The following is a 16,390-nucleotide window of genomic DNA, read 5'->3' on the forward strand; positions in this document are numbered from 1 at the left end:
AGGGGCTCATTCGGAGATCTTCGTCCCCTGCCGGAGCAGGTTTTTTCTTCGTCAAGAAGAAGGAAGGCGATCTGCGCCCCTGCATTGACTACCGGGGATTAAACCAGATCACCGTGAAAAATAAATACTCTCTGCCGCTCATCCCCGAACTATTCGATCGGCTCCGAGGAGCTCGTGTATTCACCAAGTTGGATCTCCGTGGGGCCTATAACCTGGTTCGCATTCGCTCTGGAGACGAATGGAAGACTGCATTCAACACTCGGGATGGGCACTACGAGTATTGTGTAATGCCCTTTGGTCTGTGTAATGCTCCGGCAGTCTTCCAAGAACTGGTGAACGACGTGTTCAGAGACCTCCTCTATGTCTGTGTCGTGGTGTATCTGGACGACATCCTGGTCTTCTCTCCGGACCTACAGACCCACAGAGAGAACGTGCAGCTAGTACTCCAAAGGCTTAGAGAAAACCGTCTGTATGCCAAGTACGAGAAGTGCGTCTTTGAGAAGTCGTCTCTTCCCTTCCTGGGTTATGTCATCTCTGACACTGGTCTGCAGATGGACCCAGAAAAAGTGTCTTCCATCCTCAACTGGCCTCCTCCTTCCGGAGTGAAGGCCATCCAACGCTTCCTCGGCTTTGCTAACTATTATCGTCAATTCATTCCGCACTTCTCTGCCCTGACTGCGCCCCTCTCTGCCTTGACCAAGAAGGGAGCTAATCCTAAGGACTGGCCACCTGCGGCCGATGCCACGTTCTGCTCTTTGAAACAGGCGTTTGCCTCTTCCCCGGTTCTCCATCGCCCTGAATTGAACCGACAGTTCACCTTGGAGGTGGATGCCTCCTCCTCAGGGGCCGGGGCAATGCTAATGCAGAAATACTCCACCAGGAAGTTGGTCACTTGTAGATTCTTCTCCAAGAGCTTCTCGGCACCAGAACGCAACTACACCATCGGTGATCGAGAGCTACTGGCCATCAAGCTGGCCTTGGAGGAATGGCGCTACCTCCTGGAGGGAGCAGTATACCCCGTGATCATCTACACGGACCTCAAGAACCTGGAGTACCTACGGTCAGCCCAAAGACTGAACCCGCGACAAGCCCGCTGGTCCTTGTTTTTTGCTCGATTTGATTTCCAACATTTTCGGCCCGCGGATAAGAACGTGCGGGCAGACGCTTTGTCTAGGTCCTTCGTGCCCGTGGAGCAGGAGGAGGAGACGTTCCAGCCCATCATCAGCCCCAGTAAAGTGATTCCAGTGGCCCCTGTCACTCTGGCTCAGATACCCCCTGGGAAGACCTATGTCTCAGATGCTGACAAACAAAGAGTCCTACACTGGGGTCATGCCTCAAAAATCGCCGGCCATGCTGGTCAGAAGAAGACTTGGAGTACGATCGTCCGTCACTATTGGTGGCCGTCCCTCCGTAAACATGTCGCCACCTTCGTCTCAGCCTGCCCATCCTGTGCCCGGAACAAGACGCCCAAGCACCTGCCATATGGGCGTCTTCTGCCTCTGCCCATTCCCTCCGTTCCGTGGCAACACATTGCAATGGACTTTATTACGGACTTACCCTTGTCCTCCGGACACACGGTCATATCGGTTGTGGTGGACCGTTTCTCAAAGATGGCTCACTTCGTTCCCATGGGCGGGCTGCCCTCTGCCCAGGAGCTCGCTGACTCCTTCATACAACACATATTCCGATTGCATGGCTTTCCTGCACACATTGTGTCCGACAGAGGAACTCAGTTTACCTCGCGCTTCTGGAGGGCCCTCTGCAAACATCTGGGAGTATCCCTGGACTTTTCTTTGGCCTACCACCCTCAGTTGAATGGCCAAGTGGAACGAGTCAATCAGATCCTGACCTCCTTCCTGCGCCACTACGTCAACATCCATCACGACGATTGGTCCACGCTCCTCCCTTGGGCTGAATTCTCCCATAACCAGCACATCAGTGAGTCCACCTCCAGCTCTCCCTTCCAGGTCGTTTACGGACTTCAGCCTTCCGTCCCGTTACCAGTATCCTCGGCTTCAGATGTCCCTGCTGCAGATGCCCTAGTCCGGGACTTCTCTCATATATGGAACTCTGTCAAGACTTCCCTAGAGCGTGCTTCCTTGCGGATGAAGAGACATGCAGACAAGAGACGCCTGGATCCCCTGTGTTTCTCTCCAGGTGATCTGGTCTGGCTTGCCTCCAAATTTGTCCGATTGAAGCTACCATCGTACAAGTTGGGTCCTCGTTACATCAGGCCGTTTAAAGTCATCAGCAAGATCAATGCAGTCTCCTACAACTGCAGCTCCCGGCCACGATGCGGATACCCAACTCCTTCCATGTCTCCTTGCTCAAGCCTGTTGTCCTTGGTCCCTTCTCCACTGGTGCCAGTGCTGCTTCTCCTCCCATCGCAGACGATGACATCTATGCGGTAAGGGATATCGACCGTGCGAGGTCGGCAATACCTTCTGGTGGACTGGGCGGGTTATGGCCCCGAGGATAGGTCCTGGGAGCCTCGGGAGAATGTTGGCACTCCTCTGATATGTGCCTTCCTGTCCCGGTTGTGGGGAGGGGGGCGTGGGGGAGGGAGTACTGTCACGCTTCCCGGTTTCCGTGCCCCGCTCTCCGGTCCCCGTGGCCCGCCTCCCGGTTCCCGTGCCCCGCTCTCCGGTTCCCGATGACGTCCCCTGCTCACCACTCCGGTCCCGGGTTCCTCTCCTTCGCCTGCACCCCCCATGTGTCCTGCTCCCCGCTCCCGGCGCTCCTCTGCGACGCAGGACACACAGCCGGGCACTCCTGCTTCTTCCACACCGCTTCCTGTACTGGATTCTGGCACACAGGCCTCGCGCATGCGCATTAGGGCGCGCGCACGGTCATTGACCCTCTCTTAAAGGGCCAGCACCTAGAAACAGGATATTGCATAGACAGGTACAGGGTATATTAGGATTCTCCTTCCTGGTGGGCGGGGCCTGTTCTACGTGTTTGGTAAGCTAGGAGTTCAGGTCCCCGTATTGCTTTGCCCTGTATTAACCCTGTCTGTCTCGCAGAGCCTGTCCTGCCACGCCAGCCGGTCCTGACCACGTCCGTTCCAGTCCTCCTGACGGTGACTTTGGCGAATGTTCCACCACCTCTTCAGCTCCACCAGTCTTCGGTCCCTGGCTCCGTTTGGTGACCTGTTCTCTCGCTCAGCTGGTTCCGGATTCCGCCTGACCCTACAATCCGGCCTCGGACCCTGAGCCTCGTCACCCGGACTACCATCTAGGACTCCGTGTTCCCAGGGACATATACTTTCCAGCTCTCATACGGACTGTCCTGCTACCAGTAGTGCTTCGGCTGCCGTGCATTTAGGCCCTCTGGCGGGGTGACCGGCCTGGCTGCCTCACCAGGGGAATCCGGTGTACGGTCCAGTGTTTCCACCACCCGGACATAACAAAGAGCTGCTAGGAAATCACTGCTAAGGACAACCAACAAGCAGAAGAGACTTGTTTGGGATAAAGAACACAAGGAATGGACATTAGACCAGTGGAAATCTGTGCTTTGGTCTGATGAGTCCAAATTTGAGATCTTTGGCTCCAACCACCGTGTCTTTGTGCGATGCAGAAAAGGTAAACGGATGGACTCTACATGCCTGGTTCCTACTGTGAAGCATGGGTGAGGAGGTGTGATGGTGTGGGGGTGCTTTGCTGGTGACACTGTTGGGGATTTATTCAAAATTGAAGGCATACTGAACCAGCATGGCTACCACAGCATCTTGCATCGGCATGCTATTCCATCCGGTTTGCATTTAGTTGGACCATCATTTATTTTTCAACAGGACAATGACCCCAAACACACCTCCTGGCTGTGTAATGGCTATTTGACTAAGAAGGAGAGTGATGGGGTGCTACGCCAGATGACCTGGCCTCCACAGTCACCAGACCTGAACCCAATCGAGATGGTTTGGGGTGAGCTGGACCACAGAGTGAAGGCAAAAGAGCCAACAATTGCTAAGCATCTCTGGGAACTCCTTCAAGACTGTTGGAAGACCATTTCCGGTGACTACCTCTTGAAGCTCATCAAGAGAATGCCAAGAGTCTGCAAAGCAGTAATAAAAGCAAAAGGTGGCTACTTTGAAGAACTTAGAATATAAGACATATTTTCAGTTGTTTCACACTTTTTTGTTAAGTATTTCATTCCACATGTGTTAATTCATAGTTTTGATGCCTTCAATGTGAATCTACAATTTTCAGAGTCATGAAAATAAAGAAAACTCTGTGAATGAGAAGTTGTGTCCAAACTTTTGATCTGCACTGTATACATTTCTTTATTTCAAAGAGATACGGGTATCAGAGCATATTGGTAAAGGTACTCTAATCCTTAAACACAATCTGACACTTGAAGAAGCCAGGAATTTGAAATGCAAAGATAACATTGCCATTAAACCAGCTGATACAGGTGGCGCCATCGTTATTATGGATAAAACGCATTATGTATCGGAAATTCAGTCACAAATCCTACACACATAAGACCCCATTCCAGAGATCCCAAATATATAATCACATGAGACTTAAAAAACTTAGTGGACAACAAGCAAAAAAGTGTATCATTGACAAACTAGCAGGTTTTTTTTATTAACTCTCACCCCATTAACATTGTTTTTTATACACTTCCTAAAATTCACAAAAGCCTCATTGTGGCATCCACTAATTTTCTTTCTCCTCTACCAATATACCTATTCTCGCACCTCTCATACGCAAAATTACTTTGTATCTTAAAAACACAAGACATTTCTTATCTATTTTAGATATGGTTAGACATATTTCATTTGATAGTTGTCTAGTAGCCATGGAGGATGTGAATAGCCTATACAACAGCATTGAACACAAGATACGCATTGCGGGACATACAACAATCTCTTGATTCTCATACCAATTTTTCTCCACAACAGAAAAAAAATGTTGTATTGACACATTGCATCTTATTCAGTTTTTCCTACCAAAAAAAGGTACAGCAATGGGCTCTAACATAGTCCCACCCTATCCTAACATCTTTATGGCTGTGTTGCTATGTTTTAGGAATCTTTTGTTTACAATCACCCCCTATTCCAACAACACAAATTCCTCTAGAAGAGATACATGGATGATATCTTTCTTATTTGGCATGGCAGCATAAAGGAGCTATCACAGTTCATCCTAGGTATTAATTCAAGCATCCCTAATTTGACATTCACTATACATCATCGCAAACAAACTATAAATTTCTTGGACACTGTAGTAAAACTTGAGGACAGCTCGTTAGTAAAAGATCTATAGACTAAATCTACTGATCACAACAGTTTGCTACACTACAGTAGTTGTCATCCACGTCACATAAAAAAATAATTTACAAAATCCCAATTTTGTTCAATAGATTGCATAGTCTTAAAAAAAATACACGTAAAATTCACCTGGAAGAGATGTGACAAAAATTTAGGGAAAAAGGTTACCCAAAACAAATCTTGCAGCATTTATGATCTACACCATTCTCAATCCAAAGTCCCCAAAACTGGCTTTTATAAGCACTTACCACCCATTTACACATAAAATCAACCAATGTATCAGACAACATCGGTCCCCTCTCAGTTCGGCCTATCCTCACATCTCAGAATTCCAATCACTATGTCTATTACGCAACAAAAGATCAACCTTAGCGAGGGCAGACCTATGCCCCAAGAGATGTAAAGCAATTTATAGTCATCTCCGTACCCAACGCAAAGGGATACTCCCTTGTTTAGGGTGTGCACAATGTTCAACTGTAACTAAAGGTGATTATTTTTGCCATTCTTGATAGGAAAAATGTTTTCTGATAAAAAAATAAACTTTTTTACGAATGTGACTCATCATTTACAGTCTATCTTATCAAGTGTCCATGCAGTTATTCTATATCACAGCTTAAGTTTCAAGTACTTGAACATATACCAACGGCCAGAAGGGGTGTGAACTGCATTAGGAAATTAAAGGGACACAAGACTTTTTTGATCCACACGTTGCAAACTATAGACCCAAACAGTCTCAATAGAGAATACGAAATATTTCATTAATAATGTATTGGGGCATCATCATTATTCTGTGCTGATGCAGAGACAGATATGCTCTATTTGCAACCATTCCCCATTTTAGGTAAAACCTGAAAACCCTCATTTGTTAACTCAGAATTATTTTATGGGGCAATTGTAAATAGATTTTATAAAACATACAAAAAATTACTTTGCTTTATGTGCTTCATTGGCTTGGGTTTATTTTTACAAACATGACAACCTTCTTTAAATATTTTTTTATGATTTTCATATCACTTCATATTAAGCAACTTGTATTTCAGATGTAGTTTGAATATATAAAACTGCTAAAAAGTCAGAGCATGGTAATAAATTCAGAACTGGTGTGAAACACATTGGCAGTGCCGAAAACATGTTCAAATGAGAATTCCTTTGTGAAAACCTAATGCTTTAAAATAGAATTGAAAATCAAGAACCGTGCTGTTATTCACACTATACGGAGCAGGCAGGACAAAGATGTTACTTAATACTGATAAATCTAATTTACAAGAAAACAGCTTCATTTACACTGAAAAGAACATTAACATATACAGTATATATACATAAGTGGATGTATATATACACACACAGTCACATGCAGCATATACATACATGATTCTCACCTACAGTTGCAGACAAGTTAGAGAAGGCAGAGTCATTGCTACTGACTAAGGAGGCATTATGGTAAGGAAGCACAATGGAGTTGTGGATGATGACTGCTGGAATGGATAAAACACAAGCAAAGTGACAATGATGAACAGACGCGGAACACACTTTGTATCTCTCAAGAACTGACCAGGTTCATTTCGGTTGCAGGTACTCTGGGGTGTTTTGAGCCATTTTCTTATATTATACTTTTGAAACTATTAAAATTGAAGTGTAAAATTACAAAAAAAAAGTGAAGGAATGTTTATAGAGAAAAACTATATTTAGACAGAAACTTGGAAGAGTTGTAGTTGAACTGAAACTGAATATATCTGGCTCTATTCAAAGAATTTCCCAATAGTGCACATCGTGACAAGTATGCAAACATATCTTCCTGTAGGTCTATCCACCAATTATACAGCCGTGGTGAAATAAATGTAAATAGCATCATTCTGGTCCTACGCTTATTCTTCTCGAATCAGTGTAAAAGAATGAGAAATATAAAAGGACAATGCTGATTAATGATTTCATTATTAGGATTTTCCTGTGAACCCACCAATCATCGTCCAATCATTGGTTAAGCAGGTATTTCCAGATATTTCCAATGGGAGCCAGGTAAGCTTTGGAATGGAAGCAGCTGGGGGTCATGGAGGGTGACTTTTCTTTTTAAGCAATATAAGACCTTTAAAAAGATATTTCTTTATTACCTGGAAAACCTCTTTAGGTTTAACTTGTTTCAGTATACAGCATTGCTCTTTGTAAAAATAAGAAATTAGCCTTACATACCTGCTGTTCCAGCACTGCCACTTGTTACTGCCCCGGTTTTTGTTGATTTGGCAGCCAACAGCAGGAGACCACTGCAGCAATTCCCAGGGTCCAACAGTTTTCTGTCATCTACCCTGGCAGAACTGTTGAGCACAGTGATTGGCTACAAAGGTCACATGCAGTACTTGTCACACCACCATTGCTCCCATGTCAGCCTAGATGAGGGCCAACAGCAGAGAGGCATTACTGGAATGGCAGGGGTAAGTAAAGCCGATTTGCTATTTTCACAAAGGTCAAATCTGTGCTTTAATAACATTTAAATCTGCAAAACTCCTTTAGTGAAAGCTATAAAATCACCCCTTTTGTCACATAATCAAGGGTTTCAACCTAATATGAGACCAGCATAAAGTAAAGACTAACTCCCTGAATTCTAGTGGTGTCACTTACTAAACTGCTTGTTGTAGCTTCATAAAGTCACTGTTTTATCAGTAAATTATCACTAGAGGACAATAAAACCTGCTGCCATGTATTTCTCCATATTCTGGAGCTGTGTTTAACCTTGCCCCCACCACTGATTGGCAACTTTTTATCTATGCAAAGTGTGCACAGAAAGCTGCCAATCAGTAGTGTGGGTGGAGTTATACAGAGCTCAGCATTCAGAGAACTGGTAGATATGCAACAGACAAAACAGTGATTTTATCAAAACTGCAGAAGGCAGCACAGTAAATGACACATAGTTGGAATTAGGATCTCAGTCCCTGCATCACCTTACTCATAGATGAGTTAGAAAAAAAACAGGGACAGATTCCTTATAAAGAGGATGTCCACTATGTGGCCAACCCCTTCTCAGTCCCCTTGTTCGCTCTAGAAAAATAAATAAGCCATGCCTCCAGTGCGGCTGTGGTTCCAATTATGTCTGAAGGTGCGTTACCAAGGCCCACGTGACATTGTTATGACACGTGAGCCCTACGACCAATCAGTGCTTTCTTCTCCCGCCTTTGAATGTTTGAACAGGAAGTCAGCCCAGCGCTTATATCCTGCTCAAATGTCTGAAGGCTAGCATGTCATAACAATGTCACTTGGGCCCCGAGAGCACAACTTCAGACATCACTGGAGCCACAGCTGCATTGGTGCTGACTGAGTACAGGGCTATTTATTTTTACGGGAGCGAACAAGGGAAATGAGTAGGGGTTCTCCAAGTAGTGACAAACCCCTTTCAAACATTTATAATGCTGGTGGTATGCTTCAAATCTGTTTTAAACTCTCAGGTCATTCAGTTGAAAGTTGGATTCTCAAGATTGTGGAGGCCCTTTGGAAACAGCCCCTTTTATTATAATTTGGTCCTGTGCAGTGATATCCTTGCACTCTAGAAACAATTATCTGGCATCTTTAGCACTATGTATGCTGTTCTGTTCGCTTTTAGATAATAGATCACAAAGATAACTCTAAATTCCAACCATCTATAAGGCTCACATTCAGAGTAATCCATTTAACCCTATGTCCTACCGTACTAAAATTCTTAGGCGCAAATAAACACAACTTTGTCATAGGTCAGTGATCGCTATTCAAAGACCATATGCATTCCATTCTTCTAGTGCCCTGGAATCTCTTCTTCTTAAATTGAGTTCGGGTTTTTATCATTAACATTCCATTCTCGGGAGGACATATTCCTCCTAATATACCATAGTAATTCAATATCTTCTTGCCAATTCACTTTTTTTTGTAATTGTACAAAATTCTACATCATAAAAATGTATCCCCTACAGGGAAAGGTCTGTTGAGAGATATAAAGCTCAATTCTTGTTGTACACTACATAGCAATGATAACGCATGGTATTGCAACATGATTACAAAGAATAATGGAAGACTTATAGAAGCAGATGTCATAAAGGAAAATGACAATGGTAGATGAAATAAGTACAAAGTACAGTAAATAAAAACAAAAGCAGCCATTAAAAAGGTTATCCAAGATGGTCCTATCCTTAGGTGAGGTTGGAAAGATACATGTCACCTTATTTAGAATATGGAGAGGGTGCACAAGTAGGATGCAACTCCTAAATTCAAAGGACCATGGCACTTTCTAAGTTTTCAACGATTGATAGAATTTTTATTGCAATCGAGTATTTATATTTAACATGTCAGCGACCAGATTATACCCAGTGATTAGAGTTGAGCGAGTACCTAATTATTCGTACTCACTATACTCATAACGAGTACTGTCTAATATTCGCATATTCGGCAAGTCAATGGGGAAAAACATGCAATGTAACGAGTAACCCGAATTCCGCACTATTCCTACTCTCACGAATAGTACGGCATTTAGGTTACTCGTTACATTACAAGTTTTTCACCATTGACTTGCATTGTTCATTCTATTCGGAACAAATACGTGAGTATTAGACAATATTTGTTATGAGTATAGCGAGTACGAGTAGTTAGGTACTCAGTCAACTCTACCAGTGATGTGACGCAATCCAGTCTCTGTTAATGAATTAGAGGGCCTATACGCCATCAGGCCTCAAAACAGAGGGGGACTGTAAATGATAGCTATCGTTGAACACTAATGAGTATCGTGATGCTTTCTGACTCTGTCCTTAGGAAAGGTCATCAAAATTGTGGAGTGCAACTCTGCACCATGGCTGACCAGGTGTACTATTCAACTGATTCCTTTGGATAGGCCCTCAAATTTAATGACCTAGATAACCCCTTTAATTTGTAGGCCATTACTTTTAATATTTAATTTCTTTTACCACAACATCAAATACATAGATTAAGAAAATATTTCTTCTAGAATTGCAAACACGGACATGGGATTTGAGCTTTATGTTATGTTACATTTTTAACAACGTGACAGATGAAAACAGCTCATGTGCTAAAATATACTGTCAATTTCTCAATTTCAGAGAAATCAACAGTATATTTTAGCACATCAGCGGTTTTCATCTTTCACGTTGTTAAAAATGTAACATAACATAAAGCTCAAATCCCATGTCTGTGTTTGCAATGGACAGCCCATACATATTACTCTAAAATCGTGTGAACCTGACAATATTGGCTGGATTGGCTGACGGTTTAATGTAGTTGTAGATGGATGGGAGCCTCTCTTAGCCCTTTCCAGATAATGATATTGGGGGAGAGAAGGATCAATACTTGGAATTACAATGGTGGACCATGTTCTTCTCCACTAGATAAGCTGCTGGCCATGTAGTCTGAATGCAGGTCTATCATAGACAACACATGCAAAGTTGGCTGAGCCAAGTGTTTTTGTGTTTGAGAGAGTTGGGAGAGATAGTTGTCGGCTGAAAAATGTGCATGGAGGTGTTAAAGGGAACCTGTCACCACTTTTCAGCCTATAGGCTGCCGCCACCACCACCGGGCTCTTATATTGTATTATGTTCTAACATGCTGTATATAAGAGCCCAAGCCACTGTGTAGAACGTAAAAAACACTTTATAATACTTACCTAATGGTCGCGCTGTGGTGTAGTTGGGCCATATGGGCATCTCCATTATCCGGTACTGGCGCCGCTTCTTTCGGCCATCTTCGTCCTCCTTCTGAAGCCTGTGTGCATGACATAACCTAAGTCATACACACTCGCTGGTCGCCTGCGCAGGACCTCAATGCCGTCGAGTGTGAATGACGTAGATGCATCATGCACCCTGGCTACAGAAGAAGGAAGACAAAGATGGCCGAAAGAGGCGGCGCCGGCACCGGACAATGGAGACGCCCATATGGCCCAACTCCACCACAGCACGACTGTTATCTGAGTATTATAAAGCGTTTGTTATGTTCTACACAGTGGCCTGGGCTCTTTTATAGAGCATGTTAGAATGCTGTATATAAGAGCCCAGTGGTGGTGGCCGCAGCTCATAGGTCGAAAAAGTGGTGACAGGTTCCCTTTAAGTCATTGAAATGCCATCACATTCCTTAGTAGTGGTCACTTGTATTTTTCACAAATCATTAAAAATGAGGACTGATAATGATACCGAACAAAAATATAAACACAACCCTTTTCTTTTTGCTCCCACTTTTCATGAGCTGAACTCAAAGACCTAAGACTTTCCCTAGCTATACAAGAGGCCTTTTTTCTCAAATATTGTTCACAAATTTGTCTAAATCTGTGTTAGTGAGCAATTGTCTTATGCCAAGATAATCCATCCATCTCACAGGTATGGCATAAAAAGATACTGATTAGACAGCATGATTATTCCACAGGTGTGCCTTAAGGTCACTTTACACACAGAGATAAATCTGCGGCAGATCTGTGGTTGCAGTGAAATTGTGGACAATCAGTGCCAGGTTTGTGGCTGTGTACAAATGGAAAAATATGTCCATGATTTCACTGCAACCACAGATCTGCCAAAGATTTATCTCTGTGTGTAACGTGGCCTTTAGGCTGGCCACAAGAAAAGGCCACTCAAATTGTGCAGTTTTATCACACAGCACAATGGCACAGATGTCATAAATTTTGAGGGAGCATGCAATTGGCATGCTGGCTCTAGAGCTGTTGCCCATGAATGCAATGTTCATTTCTGCAAATGTGTTTAAGAGAATTTGGAGTATATCCAACCAACCTCCCAACCACAGGCCATGTTGCACCACACCAGCCCAGAACCTGCATCCAGCATGTTCACTTCAAGATTGTCTGAGACCAGCCACCCGGACAGTTGTTGCAACAATCGGTTTGCATAACCACAGAATTTCTGCACAAACTGTCAGAAGCCATCTCAGGGAAGCTCATCTGCATGCGCGTCATCCTCATCAGCGTCTTCATCTGACTGCAGTCTGTTGTCATAATTGACTTTAGTGGGTGAATACTCACATTCAGTGGTGTCTGGCATGTTGGATGAATCCCTATTTTCACTGTATAGGGCAGATGGCAAACTGGTAAATGGTCACAACAGATACTGACTGGTTTTCTGACCCTCCCAGTCCCCCAAAAATGTAAAACTGCACACTTTAGAGTGTCCTTTTATTGTGGCCAGCCTAAGGCACACATGTGAAATAATTTGGTGAAAATTTAGCTAACAATATTTGAGAGAATAAGGCCTGGTATGTACACAGATAAAGTCTTGATCTTAGAGTTCATCTCATGAAAAATGGGAGCAAAAACAAAAGTGTTGCGTTTATATTTTTGTTCAGTGTGTGTGTGTGTGTCTGTGTGCATATCCTTTTTTGTATGTTTTTTAGGGGAATTGTTCTCTAAAATATTAAAAGCGAGTATAGTTCCTATAAAAGTGATCCCATTAATATATTTTTTTCATAAATATGTATATATTTGCATTAAGTGTAATGTGAGTGTATTAATATACTCACCGACAGCTCCTACAGCCTCCATCTCCGGCATCCAGCTCTGTTCCGCTCCTCTTCTCAGTGACATCATCGGCCTAGGGATGATCGAATACTTCAATTATTCGGCTTCGAAATATTTTCCGAATACCTTGCCGCTATTTGACTATTCGATGCGCAATGTAAGTCTATGGGAAACCCGAATAACAACTATTCGGTACTATTCGGGCTTCCCATAGACTTACATTGCGCATCGAATAGTCGAATAGCGGCGAGGTATTCTGAAAATATTCGCGAAGCCGAATATTTGAGGTATTCGATCATCCCTAATCACCGCTCTTCAGGCTCTTCAAGTCGCACTGCTCTCTACGTGACCCGGAAGAGGTATGTACAATGTAAATTTATGGACCTTCAGCACGAGGTTCCATAGCCTTACTTCGTAGGAAACTTCGAGCTCAAGCATAGAGCATGGATTGTGCCGGCTAGATGGAATTGCGGTGACGTCACTGAGAAACAGAGCAGAACGGCGTGGTAGGTGAGTATATTAATACACTCACACTACATTACATGCACATATTCCTACATCTAGTAAAACAATCTATATTCATGGAAGTGTTGCTTTAATGTAGCTCTATTGCATAGAGGCTGAATGCACAATAATACCCCTAGGCATTGTATAATTACTATCAAAAACAGCTGAGTTAATAGTCTTAGTTTATGTAACAATTTTGAAGAAATGCAGAGAAGACATTCTGTACTGAGAACAGAGAGAACAGCTTGACTAATACCAAGAGCATCTTGAGATCAGCTGTGATCTTTTCTTCTCATGATATTGTCAGGGCATCTGTGTAGTGTTACATCAAGTATCAGCACCATAATGAGCCATGAACCATGTAATGTACGTTATGCGAGGATCTCTCATAAAAAGTTTGCTAAATCTCATGTAATACCGACAATCTTCTTAGATTACGTCCATCAAATATCTGCCTTGGAATAAATCTGTGGTTCCATAAGAGCCAAAAAACAAACAGGATCAAAGGTTTATTGAGATGCGTGACTCCAGGGTGCAGGGATATAGACAGATAACAGTAACCATATACATATCAAATATCAGAAGGAAATAAATCTTTGTAAATTTAATGAGATGTTTAGGACATGATGAAAAAAAGTTATGAAGTGAATACGATTTTACAGAAAGTATATGGTATGTAGATAGGACCAACTGAATCGTGCTCTGTCTTTGACATTTAGAAAAAGTAGTGGTGAATCTGTCCATATAAAATAAGGAATAATAAAGTATCTCGACTGCTCTATGGAATAAGCAGGTGAATAGGTCACTTTCTTGAGTTCACTTTACAGAGGCTTTAAGTTTTATCTATCATTTATTCTGTTCCCATTGTTTTTAGCTAAAGAGATTGACCTATCTTGTAAACTCCTTAGAATGTAGCCACTTCTCCATTAAAGGAAGTTGTCAGCAGGTTTTTGCTACCTTATTTGAGAGCAGCATGATGTAGGCAAAGAGATCCTGAATCTAACGATGTATCACTTAGATTAGTGGGTGCAGCCATTCTAATACAATAAGAATTTTTAGCTTTAGTCATGTAGCAGAATCCAGAAGGCTGTCCCTGCCTACACCAGGCTCTCTATAGAGATTGGACACTGACAACGAGGTGTCAATCACAGCAGGGGGCGTATCAGAATGCCCTGCGCATGACATTATAGTCCTGCAATGATAAGGGTCCTGCTGCTTAAACAAAAATAGCAAATAAACAAAAAAAATCAGACTGTGACAATACAGGCAGCCCTGAATTTTGTGTAAACCCTTGCAGCATGCTGGCTTCAGCTTATATAGCAAAAACCTGCTGACAGATTCCCTTTAATCATAAGGGATCATGTGATCCTTCCCCAGATAATAGTCGATCAGAGAAATTGAGAAAAGCCAGTTATGTTGTAATCATTTGATCATGAAGCTGGCTTCCATACAATAGGGGTTTGTTTTTAATTACCCCTTTACCTACCCTCTTCGAAATCAGATTTTCTATCTATTACTGACTAAAAATCCTATCCCATTTAAAGGGATCTTGTCATGATGAAAATGGTATCTGATCTCCAGACAGGATGGTATAGAGCAAAAGGAGATAACTTGCATTTTATATATTGAAATCCCTGGTGTTTGTACATATAAGTCCAGTGGGCGGTCCAAATAAGGAATTGACAGTCTTTCCTATATGGATGTACATACAGAGACAGCTATGAATTACAGAGTAGAACTACCCACCGTACTCACATATATACAAATCCCAGGGGTTTCAAAGAACAAAATACAAGTTCTACTAAGTTGTGTCCAAACAACCTATATATCATTGTGTCTATACCCTTATGTACACAGATTGGACTGCGGTCTACAGTGTGACAGGTTCCCGTTATTCCCTTTAACTACTCTTCTTCATCATTACAGTAACATGTTGGTTGGATTACATTAGATAAACTGTTCTGGAAGTTGGTGCACAGAATAGCTTTTGTGACGGACCAGTTGGCTCACAATTACATTTATAAGAACTTCTTCCACATGGGTAGCCTGAAAATAAGATCTTAATAGAACTTTATTTCCAGACTAGGTGAAGGCATGCATTAAATCCGCTTGTCTGTAAAATCAATCTACGTCAGTTGGGACGCTTTGTGACTTGTAATTCAATATAAAATGGCATCATTGTCAGTGTGACTTTCATGACATGGTCTTGGCTCTAAATCCTGTGCTGCAGTATGCTGAGATTGAAAAGCATTATTATTGTCTTTATAATAAAAATACCAGTAGAGTAATTCACAATGTAAAAAAATGAGCACTCAATCTGCCTTCATGTGATTTGATATCGCCACAAAAAAAAGAAAAATAGCTTCCCTGTGATTATACTTACTTTTATTGCTTTCATTACGAGCACTGCTCCGGTCGTCATTCTCTCTAGGTAACTCTTGGATCCCATTCACCACTTCTAAGGGCCAATAGTGTGATGCTGATTTCAAAACCTGAAAGCCTGAGAAGAAAAGGCAAAGTAAAAAGAAGTCAGGAACCTGATTTTAGGACAACGTGCGTGTGCAAGGTCATGCATATAAATTTAACAGATCATGTTTAAAGTGTTACTTTCCTTGCATACAAAATCTGTCCAAAAGCAGGAATTCATCGCCCCATAAAAGGTTAAATCTGCTTTGGTGCAAATATCAGTTTAATATTCAAAGCACTATCTTAATTCTCATGCTCTGGGGGTGGTGGGGCTGGCCACAGTTCCTGCCTTGCTTCAGCTGGATGTGCATTGGAGGGCGCACATTGAGCTGAAATGCATTAAGGCTCAGAGAAGACGCCACACAACATGGGGGCTGGGGAGGGTGAGTAAAATGTATTTTTTTTGCGCCACACAAATATTACCAGCAAAGGCCCAAGAAGGAGACATATATACCACGAAGAGGACATATACCAGGAAGGGGACAGAAACCAAGATAGGGACATACATAACAGAATGTGCCCAGGAGGGGGAGATATATATATATATATATATATATATATATATATACATATACACACCAGGAGGGGCCAAGGACATATATACCAGGATGAAGACAAATAAACCAGGACAGAGATATATATACCAGGAGGGGTCCAGGAAGGGG

The 16,390-nt window shown here is 42.7% G+C and overlaps 1 protein-coding gene across 2 annotated transcripts in view; it reads right to left on the reverse strand.

Moving 5' to 3' along the window:
• The window catches only part of ADGRD1 (adhesion G protein-coupled receptor D1), a 1,069,475-nt gene that overhangs the window by 970,470 nt on the left and 82,615 nt on the right, over positions 1-16,390 (reverse strand). Inside the window, exons 3-4 of one of the 2 annotated variants that reach the window (XM_075341809.1) lie at positions 15,643-15,759; positions 6,652-6,747 (exon numbers count right to left, since the gene is read on the reverse strand). In XM_075341809.1, coding sequence (XP_075197924.1) covers positions 6,652-6,747; positions 15,643-15,759 — 213 coding nt within the window. The remainder of the gene's footprint in view (positions 1-6,651; positions 6,748-15,642; positions 15,760-16,390) is intronic. The other variant, XM_075341810.1, reaches the window with a different exon arrangement.

Source organism: Anomaloglossus baeobatrachus, chromosome 1 (genome assembly GCF_048569485.1).
Source record: "Anomaloglossus baeobatrachus isolate aAnoBae1 chromosome 1, aAnoBae1.hap1, whole genome shotgun sequence".
Taxonomy (NCBI): Eukaryota; Metazoa; Chordata; class Amphibia; order Anura; family Aromobatidae; genus Anomaloglossus; species Anomaloglossus baeobatrachus.